The 26,747-nt window shown below is 46.8% G+C and overlaps 1 protein-coding gene across 1 annotated transcript in view; it reads left to right on the top strand.

The window, feature by feature from the left end:
- The window catches only part of B4GALNT3 (beta-1,4-N-acetyl-galactosaminyltransferase 3), a 64,893-nt gene that overhangs the window by 24,625 nt on the left and 13,521 nt on the right, over positions 1-26,747 (top strand). The window contains exons 2-9 of the mRNA XM_029963392.1: positions 14,863-14,966; positions 15,625-15,702; positions 22,160-22,255; positions 22,823-22,913; positions 23,776-23,876; positions 24,239-24,306; positions 24,829-24,907; positions 25,340-25,406. Coding sequence (XP_029819252.1) covers positions 14,863-14,966; positions 15,625-15,702; positions 22,160-22,255; positions 22,823-22,913; positions 23,776-23,876; positions 24,239-24,306; positions 24,829-24,907; positions 25,340-25,406 — 684 coding nt within the window. The remainder of the gene's footprint in view (positions 1-14,862; positions 14,967-15,624; positions 15,703-22,159; positions 22,256-22,822; positions 22,914-23,775; positions 23,877-24,238; positions 24,307-24,828; positions 24,908-25,339; positions 25,407-26,747) is intronic.

Genomic DNA, 26,747 nt, shown 5'->3' with positions numbered 1-26,747 from the left:
ATGAAGAATCAACTTGCTTACAAGATCTCTCATAGTTCCTTCTGGCATTCAATCTCCTCTTTTTTGTTCCTCCATTCTCATTTTTCAGGATCACAGAGATTTTTGATCACTGACTCGAAACTTGCTGTGAAGAAGGTGGATTTCTAATGGGGAGATGGAGAGCACAGGATGACAGAGCAAGGCTCACAGTGATTTTGCAAACTCTGAAGTAGTTAATTACATTGCCATTTTAGGTTGACTTCTAAAAAGGCACATGTGTGGCTTGGCTCAAATCCCAGCACTTTCCCTTGGGACTTCTGCTTCCAAGGTACTTACAGGCAGATTTTCCAAAAGCAGTGAAGTTGTAAACTTTTGGAGTACAGAGTTATCAATGTATTTAGATGGCTGGCTGGTTTAAAACTAGTTTCACAAGTTATTTTTGCCTGTTCACCTTGTGGTGAACAGACTGGAATTAACTTGGAACAAGGCAAATTTCAGCCCTGGACTTCAGGAAAGCAGACTTTGCCATGTTCAGGGACCTGCTTCAAAGAATCCCATGGGAGACAGCCTTGGGGAGCTTTGCAGGAAAGGACTTTGGGATCCTGGTGGACAACAAGCTGACCATGAGCCAGCACTGTGGCCTTGCAGCAAAGACCAACAGCCTCCTGGTCTGCATTAGGTCAGACTGAGGGAGATGATCCTTCCACTCTGCTCAGCCCACATGTGACATCTGTAAACATCATGTTGAGTTCTGGGCCCCCCAGGTGAGAGCCATGGACACACCGGAGTGAGTCCTGCCAAGGGCCATGGAGGTGATTACAGAACTGGAGCATCTGACATACAAGGAGAGGGTGAGAGGGGTGGGACTGTCCAGCCTGTAGAGGATAAAGCTCAGGGAGATCTTGTGCATGTGTATAAATACCTGATAGAAGGGAGTAAGTAAAAAAGAGAGAAACTCTTTTCAGTGGCATATATGGACAGGAGGCAATGGGCAAAAGCCAAGGCAGAGGAGATTCTGTTTAAATATAAGAGAAGCTTTTTTTTTTTTTTTTTGCTGTAAAGGAAGTCAGGCACTGGAACAGGAAAAGAAGCTGTGGAGTCTCTGTCCTTGGAGGTATTCAACACCTGCTTTAGGTGATGCTACTCTGAGCAGGGGTTCAGAGTAGATGGTTCCCAGAGGTCCTGTCCAACCTAATTCTGTGCTTTTGTATTAGCATGCAATAAAAACAGATTAAAAGAATAATGAAGAATGAACTGTCTTGGGCTATTTCTGGAGCCTGAGAAGTCACAGCCACACAGTCTTCATCTCCATCCCAAGAGACACTGCACTGAGAACTTTTCCCATAAAACAGTGTGTAGTACATAAACTACTGTAGTGTTTCAGGACGCCAGACCTGAGGTCTGATGCTCTCTCCTAGTTATGTAGAACCTGGAACTTTGTGAGTTACCAGGGTCAGAAGCACATAAAGGACAGATGATGAACAACTTTAGTCAAAATGCAGTAGAGAGGACAGCTGCTTTCACTTGCCTTCAGTTTTGGCAGAACATGCTAGAAATGGGTATTTTGATATATGTGGTTAAGCTGTATAAGGCGGTGCGCTCGTACCATTGTGGAAAAGGACTGAAAGTGAACAGAGTCCGTGGAACTCGGTAGGAATCACACCAGGAGGCTGTGGAATAGGTCAGTAAAACTTAGTAAAGAAGCTGAGAACAGAATTTGGATGAAATCTCAGGTCAGCATGTAAATAACCCGTGTCAGATGGCATTTTCACTGGATATTTATTCTGGAGCTAGTACAGGAATTACTGTGTGAGCTTCCTGTACTGAATTATACAAGAGGCAGATTGGACAGTTGTTATGGTTTCATTTGTCCTGAAGTTCATTAGGCATTTACTGGACAAGTGCTGGGCAGTAGAAACCACTCTTCCCTGACTTATGGAAATTTCCAATGCACTGGAAAGAAAATGATAATTTTGCAATCAGTCTTCTCAAGCCACCTTAAGCAGCTGGCAGGGCAATTTTAATGCTCTGGTAGAAAGCTGCAGCACAGTGAAATATTCCACTGAAACAAGATAGCTCTGTAAGGCATGCTGGCCCAGCTCCAAGGCAACTAACCCGGCTGTCTCCTGCTGGGTGAAGGATCACCTCCTGGAAGCCCTCAGGAATGCCTGCTGGTGGCAGGAATTGCTTGTGGAAAACAGGGGCCCTGCAGCAGCGTTTGGCTGGCCCCTGCAGTCTGGGCTCTGAAAAGTTCAGCTGCTGCTCAGCTTGTGAGTGGCTCTGAGTTTGTTCTGTCTGGGATAGAAGTTTAGCAGAACTAATTTCCCAGTAACTAATTTTTTGGTTCCCTGGAAGTTCTAAAAGAGCGGTAGAAATGGTTGCCCTAGTTTTATGAAATTTAGGGCAGAATGAAAAAAATCTTGACCTATCACACAGGTTTTATTAATACAGAAAAAAACCACAAGAATGAGTTAAATTTATAGTAGAGCTTGAATGTCATTTACAACCTACAGCAATGGCACAATTTTAGCATTGTATTGCAGCTTTAAAGCATTTGAATTTGAGTTTCCAACTCCCAGCTCTAAATTCTCAAACAGATAATATGTATTTAAACTGCATCACAATGAAGACAAAAACTCTAGCAATGTGCAATAACTCCCAATACAGGGAGAGAAGGTCAGGAGCTATAGTACATAAGGATTTTTTCCTTAGAATGTCAATCTCATTCCACTCAGTCTTCATAAAGGATCCACACTTGAAATCAGTTAAAAATAAGACATGCAGTTTAACAATCTCTGGTGCTTCACAGAAGAAAGATCTCCCATCATCTTCAAAACCCCTCTCAGTGATAGGCCTATGGATCAACTAAGAGCAGAATAGTTGCTTTGTTTCAACTCTTTCTGCAGTAAGTGCAGACATTATTGTTGCATGTACTTTCTTAAAGCAAACTGAGTCTTCTTCATCAACTGTTAAAAAGTCTTTTAAACTACCTGAATCATAAACCTCCCTGGTTTTCAGTTGTGCCATGCTTTACACCGGGGTCTTATTTGTACTTCCTGTAATTATATGTCTGCACATCTGCAAATGTGCTTATTGTGAACAGATTATAGCAACACACTGGAATCTTTAGAGGAAAGTTCAAGGATAATGTTCCACATGCAAGCAAGACGACAGAAGACTTTTTAAGACACATTGTTTGCAGTAATTTAAAGAAATCATCCTGCCGTTAATACCTTTATAAAAATTTTCGGTACTTATAAATTCCAGTGATTGTGTCCATAAGTTTCAGAGGTTCCTGCAAGCTTTTGAGCATGTAAGAGCTTTATAGGTTTAGATCAGGGAACAAACATCTTTGGGACGTTTGTAAATCCCCCAGACCGGCACAGGGAGTCACGGCCCATTGCAGAATTTGCATGTCAACAGCGCGAATTTGGTTACCGGGGACGCCGGCTCTGCCACCCGGGGCATCCCTCCTCCATCATCATCCTTCTTCCAACTCTAGTGGGTTTGCAGGACCCTAGGGGAAGAGTTTGGGTCTGGTTTAGCGGAGGGGCTGAGAGGAGCCCTGGGATGCTCAAAACCAATGAAGTTTTAAGAGCACATTTACAGAGCAAACTGAATTGTTCTTCTTCCCTCTCCTTCTGTGGCATCTCTTAAGTCTTGTTTAAAAAGTTTTAAATTGAAACACACAACGTTAAAAAAATAGTGCCAAGTGTGAGTGGTGTCTGTCCTGGTTTAGCAGGCTGGAAATATTCAGCAAACTGGTTAAGTTATGCCAAATTCTCTCAAAGACAGTGGGTGATTTAGCAAACTAGGGTAACTGTAAATACAGGCCCTTTTTTTGATCTCAGTGGAGGGTTAGCTTGGAGGGTGTTTGGGCACTGGAACAGGCTCCCCAGGGAAGTGGTCACAGCACCGAGCCTGGCAGAGTTCAGGAAGCGTTTGGACAAGGCTCTCAGGGACATGGTGGGATTCTTGGGGTTGTCCTGTGCAAGGCCAGGAGTCGGATTCAATGATCCTTGTGGGTCCCTTCCAACTCAGAATATTCTATGATTCCACGAGACAAAAAGTAGTTCCTGTGAACTCCTCTTGGTTCCCACTTCCTTAGTGATTTTTGTTAACTGTATTGCACAGGCTGATTAGAGACCCAAAGCAAGCCATTGACGTGGGATTTAGTCAAGAGAGAGGAAAAACAGTATTTCAGAAGTTGATATTTTGGAATTATGTCATTGTGTAAGAGTTCTATAAAGAGAGTTTACACAACCCTGATTTTTCCCCCTAGCAACCCATGTTGTGTAAATAAAGCTGTCTCAGAAGCAAGTGTCTGTGCTTTGCAGCCCATCCCATTGCACAGCAGGCATTTGCTTGGAGGCAGGATGCCTGAAGGGAGGACTGGCAGCTTGTTTTGTCCATGTGAGTTTTGAGCCTGTGTCATGGAGGAGCTCAAGCATGCCCTTGCCCCTTAGTACTCTGAGGCTTGATATGGTTTTAAAGGCATAGGGTTTTCTGTAACTTCTTAAAATGTTAGTCCATCTTATGTTTGTCTGCCCTGACTAACAGTCGGCATTTGTTGAGAATTCAGAGGAAATCAGTGTTACAAATCTTACCTTTGCTAATTAGTGATGCTGGTGTTAGGTGAGAGGTGCGTGCAGAGTTCCTCTGCAAAGACAGCTGAAGACATTTCGGGTTAGAGGCCAAATGAAGCTTTGGGCATAGATTTGGTGTGGTCAGCATCTGTTGAAAAATTTCAGACATTCTTGAAGAATATTCTAATATTCCAGTTGGTTTTTGCTGCCATTTTAATCACCATCCAACTGTATTTATAGCAGCAGTATTCCAGTACCTAAAGGAGGCCTATAGGAAAGCTGGAGAGGGACTTTTGACTAGGGCATGTAGTGATAGGACAAGGAGGAATGGCTTGAAACTGAAAGGGTGTGCATTTAGATTAGATATCAGGAAGAAATTCTTTCCTGTGGGGGTGGTGAGTTACTGGAACAGGTTGCCCACAGAAGTTGTGGATGCCCCATCCCTGGAAGTGTCGAAGGCCCAACTGTATGAGGCTTTGACCAGCCTAGTCTAGTTGGAAGGTGTCCCTGCCGATGGCAGAGGGGATGGAACTAGATGATCTTGAAGGTTCTTTCCAACCCAAACCAATCTATGTGACATGTAAGTCTGAACCAAAAGTCGTAGTTTTGAATTTTGAATCTGAATTGTGGAAATAAACTTGCACACAGGGATTGCATCCAAGTTCCTGACATTCTTGGAGTAGTTTTAGAGCCTCATCCAAAGCATGTTAACATTAATAGAAGAACTTCATCTGACTCAAAATCCAATCATCAAATTGTTTCTAATCTGACATATCTAGAAAGCTATATCAAAGCAGTACCTCAGCCACTGCACTCAGTTCCTCTTTGTTATTTTTAAAGACTTGTTATATTTCTCTGGGTTTTGTGTTCATCAGTATGACCTCTTCTGATTACCCCTCAGCATAGCTATTGGAGAACTGGTGTGTTGTCCCCCATTTAGAGGTGTCTCTGTCTTTGGGTGGTGTCAGAGTAGAGTGTCCCATACAGAGCCGTGGGAAGAACAGTCATTCTGCTCTGCTCAAGAACACAGGCAAACTTAAACAAATAGTAAAGTGTTTCTGGAGTGGCCTGCAAGAGTGTTGGTTCAGCTTGCTTCCTTGCCTTGAGGTGAGGTCAATGCTACCTGCACTATTTCTGGCAGATGTTTGCCCAGCCTGTTCTTTATCTTAATTTTTCTCTTGCCTTAGTGACATCCCTAGACTGCCTCCAGTCACTGCTGAAAGCAATAGAATAGGGTAATAATTTTGTTGCAGTGCTCACAGAGACTGTGGAAACAACACATTTCAGCAGGAGTGGGTGAATTCAGGGGAGGAAAATGGCTACAACAGCTTTGAGCAAAATGGCAAATAGAAATGACAATTAGAGAAATAAATAAGGTGTGGGGGTTTTCTCACAGAAGCAGCAAATGACATTGTCTACACCATAAAGTTCCACTGAACTTGACTGAAAATCAAGTTGCAAGCAGATATTTTGGGAATACTGCATCTACATGGAAGTGGCAAACTGTTGAGTCTTTAGAGGAAAATCCCCATCCAGGATAAAAAAATAATGCATTAGCTATGTTTGGTAAAGCAGTAACAAGGGTTGACTTGAAGGTCTGTTGCTCAGTTGATGTTCAGCTTCACATCTTAGACAGCTCCTGTGTAAAAAAAATAAATCTTGGAAAGCTCTTTGAGCAGTCTGTGTGCTGCAGTGTTTGGACCAGTTGACAAAAATGCACTTACCAAAGCTTCCTGAAAGCTTCATGGATGACCTCGTTGAGCTTTCTTGGGCACAGTCTCATTGCAGAAATAAAAACAGATGGCAAAGACCGCTGAGCACAGAATTGCCATTTTCTTTCATTATATATTTTTTAGGTACCTCACAGTGCTCAGGGGAGGGAAGCTCCCTACGTATGTTGCTTCCTATTAATTGCATTTGTGCGGATACCATGGACATCAACAGATTGGTCCATAGTTGAGAGCATTTAGAAACATGCTTCTCTTGGCAAAAGAAGTCCTTACTGCTGTTAATGGTGATGCAGTACATATGAATTAAAGTAGGCAGGAAGCCTGCCAGGTGTGTTTCCAGGTGCCCTGTGTATGATTTGTTGCGCTGACGTACAGATAAATTGAGGCAAACTTTAACTTTAATTAACTTGTTACCTCAATGGAACAGGCCTTTATTGCCTCTTGTGTCTGTAAGGGCTTGGCTTCACCAGTGCCTCCAGATGAAGGGAGAGTGCCAGGAATACCACTTGCAGTGATCATAACCAGATGGAACATCTGCTTTTCATGCTAATCACCTTGAGGTTTAGGTAGGAATTTTTTAAGTTGTTATTATTATTTTTATTAAAAATAAAATAAGACAGACTGCATGGTGTGAGTCAGCAGTTGAGGATGTGGTCACTGGGAGTGAATTGTTAGAAACCCATGCAAATGTTCCAGGATTAAAGGTATTTTAAAACAAAAATAATGCCGAATATCACAGTTCACAAAAAAAAAAAAAAAAGGCAGGGTAAAAAAAAGGTAGAGAAAAGCATGAAACTGGAGTCCACAAAGGAGCAAATTATTTTGATCTTAAAAGCAGGAATAAAAATCAAAACTTAACCTTGTCTAAAAAACACCCGACTCTGTGCTTCTCTGACAACCTGCTGGTTTTTCCAAGCTCTGCAAGTATTGAAGTTCAAGCAAACCAAATCTTGATCTCCCATGAGTAAATGGTTTGATGCCAATCCTGTGTTTTAAAGACAATGACTGGCAGAAGCCTGGCTTGGTAAGTATGAGACTGTGGTGAGAACTGCTCAAATACCTTTACTCTTGCTGGGCCTGGAATCAGCCCTTTTTGACACTGACTGTAGCTGTTTTGAGAAATCTATTGCTGTGCATGAAGACTGTAAAAATGGAGAGACTGCTTTTGATGGCAGTATTGTCCAAAGAGGCAGATACAGCATCAGCCTGTGTGCAGCACAGTGTCTCAGGGACAAGTGCACCATAATTGCAGGACAGTTGCCATGCATTCTGTAAATTAAAGAGTTGAGCTTGCCAGCAGTTAAGGGTTTTAACTTCACAGCTATCATGGCCACTATGTTGAAAACATATTTTATGATTCAAAAGCTTTGGCATGTGCTTTATGTGGTTAAGAGGGCCCATGGAATACTGCAAAAGAGTAGCAGAGTAGAAAACATTTCTTCCTGCTTTGCATGGAAGTTAGAAGTGCCAAAATCATGGTCTTTTATTTTATGTTCCTGAAAGCAGTAGTAGGTGCTCTTCTGCTCAATCTTCATTTGAGTCAATATTGCCTCCTAGCCCTGAAAAACAAGAGTGCTCTGCTCTTTCCTCTTCCCCAGTCTAATCCTTCAGGACTCCTTAGTGCAGTTTTGCAGAGTCAGAAGAGAGGAAGCGGAGGAGGAATTAAGTTGCAGAGAGAGTTGGAGAGGTGAGGATGGGCAGTTGAGGACACAGGGCTCTTGTTGGCAGTGGTCACCTTGGGCGGGGGATTACAGGGGCACAGCCAAAGGGCTCTCTGTGGCCAGCACCTCAGCTGGCTGCGGGTCATGCCCCCTTCCACACTGGCATGAACTCCTGAACCTCCTCTGCCTTCAGCATGGCAAGTGCAGGTAAGCAATAGTTGGCAGTTGTTTTCCTCTAGTTGAAACAGGGGCATTTCTGGAGCTGACTTGGGAGCTCAGCCCCATAATTTTGAAGGATAGTGCCAGGAACATCATGGGCTTTCTCACTCAAATCCAGCTCTGCATCTCCATATGTGTATCCTCACTGGACTTTCAGGAGGCAGGTAATATTTGCTGGATAATTTTGCGGCATAAGTGGATTTCATGATTTAACTAGGGCAATGGAAAATTTTAGTGGCAGGAGCAAGATTTGAGTTATATTTTCCACAAAACCTGTTAGTGCCCCAAGCATTGCTTGTCAGTTCCTCCCTTGCTGCATGAAATAGATTTCCTGTACCTAGAGGGCAACAGCAGCAAGGTACTATTTGGTGGGTGAGTCTGGCAGTGAGACTACATTAGTGTCCTGGGTAGTTATGTCTACTCATTTTCCAGTCCTTCTCAAGTGCAGTGCTCTGCCTGTTCCTCCATCAAACTTCACGTACTTTTAATGTTCTGCAGCTTATTGTCAGTTTGCAAAGCCATTCACGTAGCAGTGACTCAGAGTTGTACCTGGAGGAAGAATGGAGTAATTTATTTCTGCTCACATGGGCTCTAACTTGTGCTTTATCCCTACAGTCATATTTGCAGGGTTCTGCATTAACCAGAAATGGAAAGGTTTGCAGGGCTCCCTCTGTAACATCAGGTTTCATAGCTTCTTGAATCCTTTTAACTCCAGGAGTGTTGTTCTGATCTTGACCTGAGGACAAGGAGTTCACTCATCTCTGCTTATGCCTTTTGTTGACTTAAATAAGTAACCAAAGAGAATCTCTGGGGTCTACCCTTGAATGAGGGTTTTTTGGTAGTTTCTCTGACCCTGTCTGTGATTCGTGACTTGACCTAACCTTCACTCACCCTTATGTCCAGAAACTGTTGGCTGTCCCTTTTCACTGTATCCCTCCCTTACATCTCTGTTTCTAGAAGGTCAGTTTACACGACACCTTTATGCTTTTCTACGCTTGGTGTTGTGGGGCTGCCTTTGTGTGTGTGATGGACCAGGAGGTGGGTGTTGCTTCCCCTGTGGTGTGGCACTTGCAGTAGGGCTTGCTCTGGTCAGGGTGCATGAAAGGTGTGTCAAACTCTCTAAATATCCTCTTCCCCAGAGCATGATGCAGCATTGCCTGGGCCAGATGACAAGGAGATGTTTGCTTTTGGGCTGCAGCCATGAATCCGTGCTGCCTCGGGTGTATAGCACAGCATGGCAGCTTGTCCCCATGATCTCACTGGCCAGAAGTATTTTGTTGCTGGACTAGAGCCTCACTGCTTTTGGTGCATAGCATCATGTGGCAGGGTGAAGGTGCTCCCAGTGCACTGCCTCTGTGAGGGGGGTGTAATCTAAATGAGGGTAACTGAGGCAGGAGGTGGAGCTGAGGTTTGTTTTCAGGGCAGGAGGCTTGGTGCATATGTGTGTGAGACTGCAAATAGCTCCCTGAGTTCAGCTCCTGTGTCATGTTCAGTTTTAAGCAACATTCTCCAGCATTTTTTGGACTAGTATGTTTGTGAGGCACATAGTGGTAATATCTGGGGGTATTGGGTACTGCATCTGCATACCTGTTCAGCCCAGGACTGATACTGAGAAAGACCTCAAATCACGCTGAAGTCTTGTCAAATAACAGTAAGTTGAAAATATTCAGTCAGAATAAGAGGAGAAATAAGACTATCCAACAGAGGATTAAAACATAAAGCCATGGTGAGGAGTCTGTGGGTAATGAAGAACATAACCCTACTTCATACCTGCCAAGTCTTTTTCTTGCCCTGTCCTGGCAACAAAAAGAAGAGGAACAGGATCTCAGATAAGAATTAAAATGCTTTTTGTCCAAACCAGTGGACCTGCTCTTTCCTGAGGCTGCTGAGTAAAATCATTTAGCAGGGTTGCAAAAGGGCTGGATATTATGTGGGTGTTAATAGCATTTGCAGCTATGTAAGCAACAGTAACAACAGCAGAGTAATCAAATCTCATCCTTCAGAGGGGAAACCGATCACCTGAGTGAGGCTGGGATTTCCCCCTTGCACCATTGCCAGCTACCTTTGCAGGCTAATTGAAACATCGAGTGCTGTCTGGGGCCCGGGGCACAACAGTGGCTTGGTGGATCTAATCTCTGAATACACAGAGCAGCTCTGGTCACGCTCCTGCCCCGAGGCCTGATAGCTCCCTGGGTACTGCTGCCTGTTATCTCTGGCTGTGGCTTTCTGCTTTTTTAATTTTTTTTTTTCTCTCTCTTGAGCTGGGCTTCAAGTGCATTGCATAGCTGAGGAGAGGCAGACATGGCCCTGGGCCCTGACCAGGGCCATGTCGAGAATCATCTTCATCTTATTTTCTCTTGCTACAGCTTTTCTGTCTCTTAATGGTTGGTTCACTGGCTCTGTGGGCAACTGGCTCCAGACCGGCTGCCTCTTGTGTGGGTTTCTGTTGTAGGATGCAGCATCTGTCTCAGTCTCCACTTCAACTTCTTTGCCTTTCTTTTGTGTTCACCTGCCTCTATTTCCAGAAGAAAGCTCAAGTACTGGGGGCTTCCCATCTTGAATCCAGAGGGGCAGTTGAGGGTCAACCCTGGTGGGCATTTGGGTCCTCATCAGGCATCTGCCAGATGTTTCTGATGGGAACAGGGACAAAAAGGGTGACTTTTCCCTGAAGAAGAACCTTCGTGGTTCTGGGCATTGGCTGATCCCTATGAGGCTTGAACCTTGGACCACCAGAGCACAGAAGAAGAAAGAAAGGTTCAAATCTGCTTGCGGAAAGGATGTCAGCCAAGTGCCTGGTTGTAGATATAGGGAAAATGTTCTGGAGGTTGGAGTGAGGATAAAAAACACAATTTGGATGCCCTCTGGGCAAAACCCCTGCCATTTCCATGAACCTATCTGCCCTTCTGTCCCTCTACAGTGTCTCTGAGAATGTCTTCTTGCTCATCTGATCAGTCTCGGCACAAAATTGTACAACTCTCCCCATCTACCATGCCCTGGTGCCTGCTGTGCCGTCGCAGACAGGGATGGGGAAGGGGAAGATCTGATGTCACACCATGCATGGTGCAACTGCAGAGTGCTGGAAACATGGATACTGCTCTGGCTACAGTGACATCCCTCTCTCTGGACTGTGCTGTGGTGCTTGTGTAGCCACCAGGCAGCTCGGCTGGGCAAGGTGGCCCATCAGAAAGCCATGTACCCTTCTTTCCTGTGGGATGGATTTTGAGTGAATCACTGCTCTGAATCATCTCGTTGTGGCTGTGGGGAGGCTGGTCCTTATGCCAAGGAGGGCAGAGTCTGTGGCAGCAAGGCTGGCTGCTGCTTTTGGCAAGCTGTGCCTGCGTCAGTGTTGCCTTCCTTGGAGGTGTTTGGGGTGAAAAAATAGCCTTGGTAAACAACTGGTGTGCTTTGGGAGGTGATGGGAAATGCTTTGGGAAGTGATCCTCAGAAGAGAGGAAGACCAAGAGCTGGCTGGTGCATCTGTCTAACAGACTAATGGCAACAAAACCTGGACCAACATCTTCACCTGACTGTGAGACAGGCTATTCCCAGGCCTTTGATTTCCTACTTTATGGTTTTTTCTGCCCTTTCCCATCCTAACCAGAACTGGTTTTGTAGAGGGGCTGGAGCAAAACCATCAAAGCTAATAGTTCTGGCGTTCCTTCTTGGTAACACTGAAGTGTTTGCTGAGGTATTTTAGTTCTAGACTGCTGCTTTTTTCCAGGCGTAGTCTTGTTGACTTAAAAATAGCCATCAAGGGAGTGCTTGGGCCAGCTGAGCTGCTGAGCAGTGCTCATGGAGAGCTTGAGGACAGGCTGAACCTGTGGCTGAACCTTGCTCAGATGTTCTTGAGACAGAGCAGTGGATGTAGCCAACGGCTTCACTCTCCAGCTGTTGCACAGGAGTGGATACATACCTGAAAGGCAATGTCTTGAATCCTGTGACCTGTGTTGGGGAGAAAAACTTCATCAGCAGTTGGCCTCTGGAGGTGTTCTGACTGCAGGAAGCTGGAGGAGATCTGTCTCTTTTCTACAGCCCTCTCCTCCTAGCGAGGAAAGCACGTACAAAGCCAGGTCCTCCAAAGCCAGTGTGTCCAGTGGAGATCGCTAGGGAAAAGCCAATCTTTTTAGAAGGAACTGGAGTGCCAAGAACTCTCTCTGAGAGGAGGGTTTATCCTATTATTTTCTGAAAATCATTTCCTACCATACTGGAGAATTAACTTGCCAAAGCACAAATTATACCCAGCAAGGAAATCACTGCCTCCAGATTAATTCATAGTTCTTTTGTCTCTTCCATGTTTGGCTGATGTAAGCGTTAGGTAAATATTTGTGCAACACAGAGAATTGCCTCCCTTTCTTCTCTTCTCCAGGGGTCAAAGAAATGTCAGCCATGGCACTGGTGTGCAGCCAGGCTTCTGTGTTTGCTGCAAGGCAGGCTCCATGCCAACCATGGGCAGGAGCAGCCAGAGTGGCTGCCTGTGGTGGCCAACATCCTCTTCCCAGGAAAAGCAGGTTCCCAATGCTTCATCCAGAGCTTATTCCACAGGGCAGTGAAGTGCTGAGTTTAACAATGAAACCAAATAATCTCTCCCCCCTGCACAAAAGAAGAAAACCTGCCTCTCTCGGCGTCCTCACTCAGTGAATGTCTAGGGCTGAATTGACTTTTGTTGCCCTTGTTTTATTTTTTTCCTGATTTACTTGGTTCCTCCCTTATTTAGCCAGTGAGACTTCAATGATCCTTGTGGGTACCATCCAACTCAGGATATTCTATGATTCTGGGTCTCCCTTCTGAAAAAAAACCAAAAACAACCTGCTGTGCTCTCCCACTAATATGATGAGCCCTCAAAGTAGCAAGTCCTGAATTTCACACAAACTACAAAGTCTGTTTCAGCCCCATTCCAAGTGGGACCATGTGTCCAACTGCAGGACACTCACAAACAGTGGTTTTTGTCTCATTGCTCTGAACAATGTGGAAACTCACCAGTTACACATAAAATTATGTAGACACCAGAATTTCTCCTTCTTTCCCATGGCAGTCAGTCCTTGAAGCACAAGATGTGCTTGACTGCATTAATCAGTAGATTAATCACACAGCGTCTGACTGAAAAATCTTCTGCAGAAGATAAATGCTGATGTTGATATTTTTAGCCATAAACTGAAATGCATAGCTTCAAATCAAAATCTGGGAATGGGATGATCTAGATCAGAAATTTGTGACTGTTCAGCATCTAAGGGGGCCCGAACAAAACTCACACATCCAAGCCAACGCCCACATCAGGAGAGCAGAACACCCTAGTTGTCTCGAGTCTTGTCTCTCCGTTGTATCTGTGACCACTTTCATGTTTTCCACACTTCTTGCACTTTCTTCTCAGTAATTGTCCCCTTTGGTCACCAGATCATAGGAGGCAGCTTCAACATCTTCACTTTTCTACTCACCTCTGCCAGATTCCATAGGACCCAGATTCATGAGTAAGGAAAGACAGAGTTTTTCAACTCAGTTTGTAGGTGCAATAATTGGCCAGGGGAAGATGAGTGAGTTGACTGAAGATGGGTATGCAGATGTTTCCCCAGAAGTGGGCTGTTCTTCATCCTCAGAGCATGTTCCTGCTATTTCTGGCTGCAAGAACGGTGCAGAGGGCTCAGACCATTTGTCTAAGTTTGTTGGACTTGAAGATGATGGGATGATTCCCTTTACATACAGCCAACTTCTCTCGACCTCCCAGAGCTTTGAGGATGATTTCCAATTTTAAAGAAAGTGGGTAGAGAGCTTGGCTCTGCTCCTTGGTACATGGATGTTGAGTTGGTTTGCAACCAGCTGGGAATGGGTTAGGACTTGTGGAGGTTTTGGCACTTGCCCTTCATGATGAAGCTGTCATGTGGTGTGGGCACAGCACTGAGGTGCTGGCAGGCTGGTTAGTTGCTGACTAAGTGCCAAAGTGTTTATCAAATCTGAAAACCACATGGTGTGAGCCACTGAAGCACTGTTGGGAGGCTCTGCTCACCAGCACTGTCTTATCAGTGACATGGGCAGTGGTCACAGGGAGCTACAGTGTTATGCTGCATCTGCTCATCTTTTCCCTTCTAAGCCCAGGAGGCCGCCAGAGTTGTAGAAGGAAATCAAGATTGATCCTCACCTCTGGATTGAGCAGACTGGGAGGGGAGGGGATGCTAATATTTTAGACATTGCAGCATTCTTTGCCATAATTTCCTTCAAGAAGAGAGGATTGATAGCTTTTACTGTGTAAATAAAATAATAATATATACGAATAATATGCTTTTGATGGTTAAATTAATTAGTAATCTAGTTATTGTCTTATTTTTCTTTGACATTGCTAGTTAATAAAAATTGATGTTCTTTAGTTTGACCACTGGGATTATGTGAGTAATCTACAAAGAGGTTCCCAGTCCTATGGTGATTAATGAAGTCTCTGACGTGTTTTGAAACTATGATGAATCTTTAATATAAGTATTAATAAGAAGGAGGGAAGAGCTTTTGAGGAAGATAAAGGCAATTTCTCTCTCCGTATCGGTCTGCCAACTCCAAGTAGCATAAACAACTCCTGGTCTCTGCCAGGCAATTTCAGAGAGTTAGAGGTCTCTCAGCCTTGGAAAGAACTGGTTTATTCTGATAACTGTGGTGGTTTATTTTATTAGATGTTTTCTGACACCTCTTTCTGTTTCCTCTATACAGGATATGAAAACTGGAGGGAACTGGCTAAGGTTCAGTCAGACACCAATGTCCCAGGTGGGGACCCAAGCCTTCAGTTTTACTATCCACAGGAGCCAGGACACCAGGTGAGGAGATTTGGGATGCCTTCTGAACATTTACAAGGGCAAACCTTCCTTTCTGATGCTGGCCCCAAGAGACAGCTCTCTCTTCATGCAGGAAAGAGAGCTCGCCACGGGGCAAAATCCGAGCTGACTCACAGCAATATGAATGTACAATGACTCCAGTGCAGTCAGTTAAGTTATTTTAGATGTACTAAGCCACAGCAGTGGGCTGAAGCTGACTGGATCTGTGGCACAGGAAGGTAGCAATGAGCAAGACAGAAGCAGAAATGAAAGATCAGGAGAGAGTTTGCTGCTCTCTAGTGAAGCACGTCTTGGTACTTTTGCCTAAAGGCAGTGTTGGAAGAACTATTGCTTGGACATTTTTGAAACAAGGATGGGAAAAAAAACCACCAGAAAATGACCTAAGTTTTAACTCTGTGTTAACAAGCTGTTATAAAGTATTGATGTCCTTTTCCCTCAGTAGCTCACCTGAAATGTGCTGTCAAACAAGCATTTTCACCCCACTATGGCCATGATAACTGGCCTGTCCTTTGGAAAGGGAGCTTGAGAACTTGTTTTATTTTCTCATATGTTCTTGTAACCAGGTTTGAGCCTTCTTGTTTAGATGTCAGTGCTGTGTCATTTATTGGGTTACTTTGAGTTTCCTCTACTTGTATTTCAGAAGCAAGAGCTGCAAAGACCTGGGAGGAATAAATCAAATTATGCGGCTGTGGACAACCCTGTCCCATGGTTGCCAGAGGTGGGTGCTTTTCTCCATTGTTTTGCATGAGGGAAGTGTAGCTAGAGACTTGTACAGCAAGAATGTAAGGCAGGGACATCTGCCTGGAAATTAATTCACTTTATGGGAGCTCTGTCCCCTATCACCCCCTCTCTGCTTAATGACACTTACAGACCTCAGTAATCATCTGGAAAGACAGGTGTGTCCAGATTCCAGATAATTTGGTTTTTGCACTAGTCATCAAGGCACCAAGCACCCACCTACAATTCCCTGAGAGCAGGCAGCCCACTGCCTTCCGGAAAAGTGAAGTTTATTCAGGTCTGGGGTGCGTAGGGCCAAGCATTCGACAAGAGAATACATGATTGTGGCACGCACAAGTGTCACGCTCTTGCTCTGGCATTTGCAATCCAACCCCTGTGTGTCATACATAGAGATTTCTCCACTTCAGTGACACTTCAATGAACAGAGGCCTTCTCTGGTGACCCTTACAGACTGAGGTAAACACCCCCTTTGTTTCCTTCATGCCTCGTTTATTCTTTCCTCCCCTGCTCCCTTATCTCATCATTCCTCTTCAGATAAGGGAGCAATGCAACCTGCTTCTAATGAGAGGCCCACCAGCCTGGGGGCATTTAGCTAATGGAACTGGCTCACTAAATTCCTCAAGGTGATTAGAGACCTGCACAAATTAAAGGGCCTCTGCAGCTCCCCTGTGGAGCGAGCCGGCTGCTGGCCCTGTGCTCAGGATGAGATTGTCACTGGTGATGGAGGAAAAGTGTGTCCCTCCAGCATTGCAATGAGCAGTTCATGTCCCCGCAGCATGAGCTAAAGCTTTCCTGGAAGTAGCCAGCACCAGTCACCTTCCAGTGCCCAGAACCAGACCAGACTACTGATCTATTCTGCTGCCTTGGCTCTGGTGTGCCGGTTCCAGCTGGAGCCTGGGGGCTTCCTCTGGCTGCAGGGCCGTGCAGGCAGTGTGTGGGCAGTGTGCAGGCAGGGCTGCCTCGCAGGTGAGCAGCTGCTGGCTGAGAACCAGTGGGACACGAAGGCCAGGGGTGCACAGGGGTGTCAGGAGCATGTACTGCTCCCCTCTCCCATGGCAGGCTCTGCATGGCATCCCCCAGCTTCTCTGAGGCTTTGCCCTGTGTCTCTGATCCCCTCCTAGGGATTTCTTAGAAGTCTTGAGAGCAGGCGGCTGTGGTGTGCAATGAGCCTTCACTGGGTTAGAGATGCAGCTGGTGAGGTACATGCTGTGGCCTGGACAGTTTTCTCTTTGACTCTATAAGGCAACGTTTCCTGCCCTTGCTGCAGGAAGTGTCTGTACCCAGAGGGTCAGCAGAGTCACCCTGACTGCAGAGGCCAGCAGTTCACCAGCACCAGCTGCAGGTGATGGAGAGGGATCCATGGACACAGCTCTGTATAGAGCTGCTTGCTGTCCTCTTAACCACTGGCTGAAATTTCTCCTGACCTAGGGATTAAGTTTTTCTGTGACTCTGCCCAAATTAATTACCCAGGGTCTGTAATACCATTGTGCCCTCCCTGTGGCATCTGTAATAACTTAATTGCAGCCTGATACCTGGGGTGAGGGGCACCAGGTTGCCTGACACAGGTCAGGGAACTGGGCTTTATTTGAATAGAGAGATATATTCCTGACAAACATAAATAATTAACAGGGTTGCAGGGTGAGCTGGCAAGCCAGTATGTCCAAAAAAAGGCAGGTTTCAATTTCCCCCCTCTCAGTTTCAGGATATGAAACAAGCAGTTTAAGTCTTCGGCCTTGGATAACGTGGCGGGAAAGTGTGCGCATAGGAAACCCCTAATGAATTTTTACCCTGTGTCTGGGGGAAGGCAGGGTTCAGCCTCACACCTGGGCTCCTCAAGGTGCCTGTGCACATGATGGTCCCTACCCTTACTGTCGGTTCCAGGCACCACAGCAAAGTCTTCCAGCTTCCAGCATCTCCCACTGCCTCCTCAGGGTGGAGAGATGTCGGATGTCTTGTTTAATTAATTCAGAAAGGTGCCTGGCTATTGTCAGGGCAAAACTGCACTGTTGGGACCATGAGTGTCACCATTTGACACTGCTGTGGGGTGGGAGGATTTTCAGAAAAACCTGGTTAGCCTCATCATTCTCATTTGCCTCTGCAAAAGCTTCTGTACAGCTCTGAGAGGAGAAAGCACTGGGGTGCATTTAAAATGTCCTCCCCTCTGTCATGTCTGCACAGCCTCAGGACTTTGTTCTCTCTGTGAGGGGTGTCCAGGAGCGCAGCCCCTTGCAGGCAGCACTTGTATAGGTGCATAGGTGCTGTACAAAACCAAAGCACTGTGCTGGGGTATTGTTCTGCTACCGAACCTGCCCTAAGAGAAAGCATCCTTTCATTAGAAGACTGAAAGACAGAGCTATTGCTGCTTGCTCTGTCCCTGCTGATGTCCCTTCCTTGCCCACTCCTGCCCATCCAGACAGGGAGGGGGCCTGTGTAACTAACTTGTCTTGATGGATTCGCACAAGTGCCCAGCACAGCAGAGCGTGCAGCCAAGCCCAGCTGCTGGAGGCTGAATGTCACCCAGTCAGGGGAGCTGGGCCAAGCAGGAGGAGGGGCCACAGCCACTCTGCAGAGACAGAGGAGTCTTATAAACTCAGGAGTTTCTAGTTGGCAGCACAATGTCGCCTTTCTTCCCAGGCTCAGGCCCTCTCTGTGCCCTGTTTATCATCCCCGGTGCTGTGCATTCCCTGGGCTGCGTGCAGCCACGCAGCTGATTTGCCTCTGTGATGCCAGAGCCACCCAGAATTAAATTAGGAAAGACTTCTCTTCTCCATCCAGCTCCAGTTACAAGGCAACAGGCCATGTCTCTGCTGCTGCAATCCTCCCAGCTTTGCTGCTTGCCCTGACCTTTCTTCCTTGGGCTCCTTGCTCACCAGGAGCCCTTGGGTGTGTGGTGCCACCCCCCTCCAGGCAGTTTTGATATGATAGGATTTGGGCTAGAAAGAGAGGTCTGGGCTCTTGTGTGCTTGATCCTCCTCTATGGTCTGTTTTTCTAGCAGGGGCTGATAATCTAAAATTTCTCACTAGAAGGAAGCAGAAATACTAAAATCTCTTAATACCAAGCCAGGGCTGCAGGCAGGCATTATTTCAGCATGCTCAGCAGGAAGGGTCAGCACTGGTGCTCAGAGACCAACCACGTTCCAAAAAGACATGGAGGCCACTGCATCAGCAGTGAAGCAAAGGCCTGTCCCAGCTCTCCCCTCCCTGCACTTGTTAGGGTCCAGCTCTCCCTTCCTTTGGGTCACTGTGTGCCCATGGTGTTGTGCTCCGGAGGGTGTCGACCTGCACAGACCTCCTTGGGCAGAACAGCTCTTGTGCATGAGCTCCTGGGCACACTCACCCTGTGCTGACGGTGCCCTTGGTGCACGACCTGTGCCCGTTTTGGATCTGAGCTGGGTTCTTGCAGTGCTGCTATTTCAGCCAGGGTGGACATAAGCAGCATAAGGTGGGGTTGGGACAGGGAGGAAGCTGAGGAGCAGGGGTTGCCCTCCAAATGGGAAGGCACAGGTCACGTAAAAACACTCCCATTGAAAACCCATACTCTTGGCTTCTATTCCTGCTTCTGGCCAAATCAGTCTATCCAGAATTTGCAAAGCAGGTGTTTTTAAGGGGCACTTGTCTTATCGCTTGCCAGGTCCTAAATTTCCATTCCTTTGAAAAAAAGGGCCAGGTAGTTCTAAGCTGGGAAGTCAGACTTAGTAGCCATGTTTTAGAAAATCCATTGACTTTTCTGTGTGCATGAATTGGGAATGATGGTGATGCTTATCTGTAACTACAATCTGCAAAAGCCCCAAGCAGGAGACTGTTACTGCATATTCCAGAGGAGACACATATAGCAAACAGAGGAATTTCTCAGCTGCCTGCAATGGACAGCCATGGATTGAGTTGGAGGGACAGAGGTGATAGGGTTTCAAAACAGCTGCTAGACTGATGACTTCTGGGGCCCTAAAATTAAAGCCTAGCTCAGTTTTCAGTCCCAGAGCAGCGCTTTGGGCAGCCAACACTTATCTGTCAATAATGTTCTTTTCCCTTTTGGAGGCAGCGGAAAGTAAGTTAGGCTACTGTAACTCAGGAGAAAAATCTGTTGATTTAGAAAAGACTCTGAAACTGCATGCAAGAAATACTTATTATTTACCAGTTAATTATTTCTAGTAAGTCTGAGCACAGGATGGCAAAGTGATCTCATTAACTCCTGCCAGAATACTTCGTAAAGACTTTGGAGACAGGAGTGTCAGGCTACAAATCCCAGGGAACACCTCCTTCACCACTGATGGTGTACCTAGTATAGTAGTGTCTGCCTTATTTTTTAGTAGGCTGCCCTCTCCCTAATCCTGCCAAACTCTGCAGTAAAATCTTGTATTGCAGTGGGAGTGGTCCAAGTTTCCTCTGCAAACATTTGAGCAAGTCTAGCCAGTCTTTTGGGATTTCTCTAATAAATATCTGGGTTTGCATTTGGGCTACCCCATGCCAAAGCCAGCCCAGCTCCATTGCAGTCTTGAGCTTTGGGAGTATCCCCTGGGTCTGTCTTTGGCGGGAGCAGACTGCAGTGCCAGCCTCTCCACGGTGTGGGAGTGTTGTGCTACGTTTCACAGGGCTCTGAGCCTGCTATCTGCAGTGTGCAAGCAACTCTTTAAGAAGAAAAACCAGCATCACTTGTAGGTAGCAGCAGACTGCCATAGGACTGTTTCTGGCAGTGACTCGCTGTGGGAGCGCAGCCTGTTCACTTCACTGCATGTTCCATAAGAAACAGCAATTGTCATTATTTGATTTGGCTGAGAAAAGTAGTGTAAGACTCTTGGGTGTGAACCTGGATTTGGCCAAGGGGCATGGGACTGCACAGCAGTTACATTCCAATTCAATGTTTGTCACGCTTGCAGTGATTTATTAGTATCGCAAGTTCCTGCAGAGTCCTGGGTTTCTCTTGGCTGCATCCATCACCCTGAGCCCTCTGTGCGTCTAAGCTACGATTTTATGCATCACTCTGGGGAATTACGTCCACTTTGTCTTGCTGCTTTTCCTCTCGTCTGGCAGAATCCAGTCTAAGGGATGTCAGAAGAGAAGGAGGTAGTAGTGGGGGTAGACATGGGCTTGCAGACATTTGTCAAGCCCTGGCAGTGCAGACACCAGTGAGAGAGGGCTGATGAGAGACCCCTCCAGAACAGCAGTGGTTGTGATGTGTTTTGCCTGGCATACAGAAATGGCTTTCATGTGCAGGACTAAAGTCCACAGCTCACAGGGAGCATTACTGGTGCTGAGCCAAGTTTGCTCCGCAGCCTTCCTTCAGTGTATTTCAAAATGCACCTCCAACGCACCATCCTGGGAAAAATAAATCCAGGAAGCAGTTCCTCTGCCAGGAGTGCACGGAGGGGTTGGACCCTCCTCCACTGTGCTGCTGCAGCCCTGCTGGAGACTCCCCAGTGAAAACTAAGAATTTGCTGCCATCTGTAGACATTTGGGTGCTGTTCAGGCCATTCCCCCAGCCCTGCTCACATAGCCCTTATATAGGCAAGACATCCACTGCAAAACCTCCCCAGTCCCAAGGCAACCTATTCCTTTCTTCAGCATTTCGCCATCTAAGGTAGCTTCTACCGTCTCCAGCCTATTTATTCTCCACTGTTGGGTGCCAGTACTGTGAGGAGGGTTTCAGCACCCAGCTCCACTGGTCGAAGACAGAGAGCTTGGACTTTGCTGGGGGGCAGACAGTGATTCCCTTCCGAATGGCTCTGACAAAAAGGAAGTTTGTCCATTGAGGAATGTATTGCTGCAGTCCCACAGTGGCCAGCAAGCTTTTCCCAACAAAGCTGTGCTCCAGGCCTCCGTTGGACACTGACAGCATTTCCTGACCAGAGTGGCTGCGTAGTGGGGACAGACATCTGCACCCCCACCTGCCGAGCCTCCGCCTCGCTGTCCCCACTGTCCTCCATGAGCTTTACATCTCAAGACATGCTTTGAGAAGGTGATCTGGCATCTCCCTCCCACCCCTGCAGTGTGTCCCTCTTCCTCAGGTCAGGAAGATAGCCCTGGGATGGTGAGAGAGTCCAAAACACATTCTTGGAGAATGTAGGACCCTACACTTTCTCTGCTGCATCATGGGGGGCTATTGCCACCCTGCAGTGTGTTCCACAGTATTGTCTCAGAGCACTGACCTCTGGTTAAACACCTCCTTAATGGAGTGAACCCTAGCCATGTAGTGAGATGTCCCAAGCATTAGCACAGTTTCCTGGTGCTATTCAGTCATGTGTTCCAACCCCAAACCCTCAGCAGATGAGAAACGGGGGGCTGGACCTGTGTCTCCTTCAGACCAGCCCATCGCAGCAGTGGCATCTTCCTTCGCTCTCTCAAGTGCTCCAGTGCTGGGGCCATGGCCAAGGCTGTCAAGACAGGGGAGGCACACAGGGGAGGGATGCAACAATTCATGGTGCCCTGCTTCTGCCTCCTAGTTCCAGGGCCAGGCTAATCTGCACGTGTTCGAGGACTGGTGCGGCGGCTCCATTGAGCAGCTCAGGAAAAACCTGCACTTCCCCCTCTTCCCTCACGTAAGTAAGACCATGACACCTGCTGCCCCACACTTCCCAGCTCTGCTTCCCAGCTGGGTCACCCCTGCTCCCTTCACATCCTGTCCCTATCTCTATCCATCATCTGTCTGTCCTGCTGCTCATAAGCATCCATCACCTCCCTCTCAACCACTTCCTTTGTCCTCCTGCTGAGGGAGCAGGAGATTTTCACAAGGTGTCAAGGGTGGCAGCTCTTCTGCTGCACAAGGGAGGCTCATTTTTCTTATGCTGGCCTGCTAGGCCTTGGACACACGGTGAAGGAGCCCTGTATTTGGTACTCTCCTTCCAAGTAGCTAGCAAATGCCACATCCTGTCCCCACCATCTCAATGGCATTCCCATGCAGCTCTCCCATCCACAGCAGCACCTGCTCCAGTTCAGTTCTCATCTGGCCTGCTCTTTCTCTCTGCCTCCATCACACACTGTAGCCCATCCTCTCAGAGCAAACCTCGTACTTCCCTCTACCCACCTGTCTCAGGACTTTTATATCTCCCCTTCTTCCTGTCACATCTAAAATTATTTTGGTAATTTTTTTTCTTCTTCCACTTCAGACACGAACTACACTGAAGAAGTTGGCTGTGTCCCCAAAATGGACCAACTATGGCCTCCGGATATTTGGCTACCTGCATCCTTTCACTAATGGTGAGGGTTCTGAGGCTGCTGTGCCACTGCTCACGTCTCTTGTCACCTGTCCCTCCCCTCCCTCACTCCCCTCCCGGTGCTGAACCGCTCGTACCTCACCCTGGCAAGCCCAATGCCTGGTCCCTCATGTGGGTGACGTGCCTGACTAACCGTGGCCTTGGCATGGGTGGGAACACATCTGCCTCCCTTGTAGGGTGGAAAGGAAAAGCACAGGAGAAAACAGATGGGAAGTGCTAGATAAATAACAATGCTGTCGTGAATGCACAGCCCCATGGCGTGTGTGTGGGCACGAACAATCCCTGAACTTCCCCTCCCTCCCTCGCATGCCCGGGATTGTACATGACATCATTGATGTCCCTGCTGCTACCCGGGTGCATGAATAGCATCTGACAGCAGCTGACATCTGTATCAGCCAGCTGCATGTGTCTGCCCAGAGCTCACCCGCCTCTCGTGGTCCCCTGGCCCTCAGCTGCCATCCCCAGAACAGTGAGACTCAAGCACCCCTGACTCCCTTTGTGGCTCCACGTGCACTTTCCTCCATCCAAACACAGCATCTCACACAAAAAAATTGCTCTGGAACCAAAATAGGAATTCAGTAAGACTTTGCATAGACTTCTTAGCTTTCCAGGTTAGACATCAGATGAAGCCGATGCAGGAAGGACAGTTAACAAGATGCATCTGTAGAGTTTGTTTTCAGTTAGAAAATTCAGAGATGCTCAAAGGGGTGAGGGTGGTATTATCAATAGGGAAACTATGGTCTCACCAGGAAAAAGGGCAAAGACAGCATTTTAGAGGAGCAGGATCTGTTCTGTGCATGAGCCCTTACCCCAAAGCCCTACTCACTGCCTCCATCTCTCAACAGGGGAGTTTCAGTTTGCCATTGCTGCGGATGACAATGCCGAGTTCTGGCTGAGCCCAGATGAAAAGACCTCTGGTCTCCAGCTGCTGGCCAGTGTAGGCAAGGTACTGTGCATGCTACAAGGCTTCTTCTATCCAGGCTTTAGTGTGTCTGTGGGAATGGAGACCTTCCTGACTTGACTTACATACTTCCTTGGACTACTCAAGTTTCTTTTCCTGCCCAACTACAGACAACGCCACCACAGATGCCAGATGGGTATGACATGTCATACCTTAAGCCAGTTACATATTGGCAGCCCCCTGCTCATGATTAAGTGACATAAGTCTGTCCATAGATGGATCTCACAGACAACTTACCAGGAGGTACTGGAGGGAAGAGAGAGCTCAATTTTCCCTCTTCATCATTCTCAGTGCAATTAGAAGAGAAGAAACTCATGTTAACTAGAGCATCTTCCATCTCTTCACAGACAGGGAAGGAGTGGACTGCACCAGGAGAGTTTGGGAAATTTCACAGCCAGCAGTCAAAGATGGTGAGGTGAGTGAGCAAAGTCCCTTGCTCCCAGCCACCTTTGCACATGGCCAGGAAATCACAAGGATGAGGAAAAGGAACCCAGGCTTGTCCTGGAGAATTTAGCAATATAGAGAAAGGGATTACTCTGAGGTATTACCAAAGCTTTGCTGATTTACTGCAGGAATGCAAAACTTAATTTTTCTTCCTCAGAGGAAGCAGCCACCAGCAGATCCAGACTCCTCTATATGAACTATATTCCAAGCTTCCTGCCTTGGAATTGGCTGGGTTTCCCAGAGGCCAAAACCCAGCAGGCGAGACTGAAAGGGAGTTATTCAGCATTAACTGAGAAGGGTCTGTAGTGCTCCAGATGCACAGGGAAAGCTACCTATCTCACTGTCAGCATCTGGATTTTCTTGGCAGCCCTAACCCCGTTCACCCTGAGAATTAGGTTGTTTCATGGGTGTGGTTGCTCCCCACTCACTGTCTGCTGACAAGCTAAGAAATATTCCTAAACGCTCCTGGTGACAGACACGTTGTTCTTCACAGGTTGTCAGCTGCAGGCAGGTACTATTTTGAGGTGCTGCACAAGCAGGATGACAGAGGAACAGACCATGTGGAAGTAGCAGTGAGTCTGTGGAAATGATGATACTGTATATATATCCCCATAGAGCTTGGGAATGATGTTTGTAACTATTCCCCTCCTTTCCCAGGCCTCAGCTCCTCTTGCATGAGATGTATCTAATCCCTTCCAGAACCCTTACCTACTTCTGTGAGGGATAGTCCTGTCCACATGTCAGGACCCTTTCCTCTGCTTACTTGGGATAGTTCTGCCCTCTCTGGTCTCCATTGCAGCTTTTTGTCCTTTCCCATTTTGGATTTGTCCTGGGGGATCTCAGCTTATTCCTGGTCTTTTGCTGCTAGGTAAATTCAGTCATAGCAGGGAGAAAGAGGAAAGCTGCGAACCCATCTGGTGAAAAAAACATCTTGTGCCTGTTCCTTTTTTTCAGGCTTGGTTAACTCCATAAGCACTTCATTTTAATGTGTTTCTCTGTTCCAGTGGAGACTGAATGACCCAGAGGCGAAGTTCAGAGTGATTGACTCCCAATACCTCTCCCTTTTTGCTAGTAAGTATCTTCATCACAGGTTTTCCCAAGCACCTCCCCATTCTTCCAAAACTTATCAGTGGTGTTTCACCATGAATCATAGTCTAGCCAGGCAAATACCAGGCATACAGATCATTAGGAGAAAAAGGTGGAGACAGGTCAGGAGAAAGACTTCTGGACAAGGGTATGACTCATATATAATAGAATTGGAAGTAAGATTGGAACGTTATTCCAGGGAAGTCTAGAGGTAGTGAGAAGAGTCTGCAAGGGTGAGAAGCGTTCCAGATATGAGAGTAACACAGGATGGAGTTTGCTTGCTGAGAGCCAGGGGGAATGTGAGGCCCACAGCATGGGAGCTGTGGGGAAGTGCTGTCAGCTGGACATGACCAGGGAGGGGGCCACTGTAGCACTTCCAGGGGATTTCACTCTGGGTCCTGAACACAGCAGGATACACTAGTGATATTGGGAGATGCTGCTTTCTTCTGTACTAGCCTCAAGCCTCTTCAAGTTGTTGCTGGATTGCAGCAAACACATCAGTCCAGTCCCTCCTGTTTTGTAAACCCTTCTTAGCACATCAAGTGATGCCTTTATCAGTTAAGGAACTCCTTAGTCCTGTTTACCCTTACCTAGCTTTGTCAGCATCACTTTCCTCTGCCAGCATTCCCCCTTTCCATATCTACTACTGTTGCCTTCCAATGTTTCTGGGTTCTTTCCATGCCAGCACTTCTGTGCATGGAAGACTCCCTGATGTAGTCGAGACATCTGTTTGCTATGTCTTGGATTACAACCTGCTGCTGTATTTTCTGAAACCTGCCATTTGGCCAGGACTAGGCTTTCCATTAGGTCTTCCATCTTCATCCTTTTTCCTTCTTCTCTTTTCTTCTTATTAATTCCGTGTAGAATAGAAGACTGACATCCCAGAAGATCCCTCTGTGGTTAGGTACAGTGCTGCAGTCTCACCTTTATCTGTCACCTTCTGCCCATATAGTTTTTCTCTCTTCCATATTAGCCTTTGGCTGTATCATGTCATCCCATTCCTTCTGGGTTCATGTGTTGTTCAGTACCCAAAAGCTGCACACTAGTGCCCTTGGCAGCATGTTGCTTTTTCCCTCATGGATATTTGTTCAATTCCCCTCATTTTAGAGTAAGATCTATGGAGACATGAAGTCCCATGGCAGCAGCACCAAGAAAAAATGTAACCAATAATCAGTCTTGAGTCTGAGCTTCCCATTGCTCCTGGCTTACTGTGGGTCTTTATTCCCTTTCTGGAGTAACATCCTCCTCAGCCACTGAAGGCCTTGCCCCGGGGTCCTGATCCTTTTCCAGCACAGGTGGAAAAGGTTTTTTCAGGTTTTTCCTCCC

The sequence above is a fragment of the Manacus vitellinus genome, unplaced genomic scaffold, assembly GCF_001715985.3.
Source record: "Manacus vitellinus isolate BGI_N305 unplaced genomic scaffold, ASM171598v3 scaffold_5_pilon, whole genome shotgun sequence".
Classification (NCBI taxonomy): Eukaryota; Metazoa; Chordata; class Aves; order Passeriformes; family Pipridae; genus Manacus; species Manacus vitellinus.
This window is presented reverse-complemented; position numbering and strand designations above follow the sequence as displayed.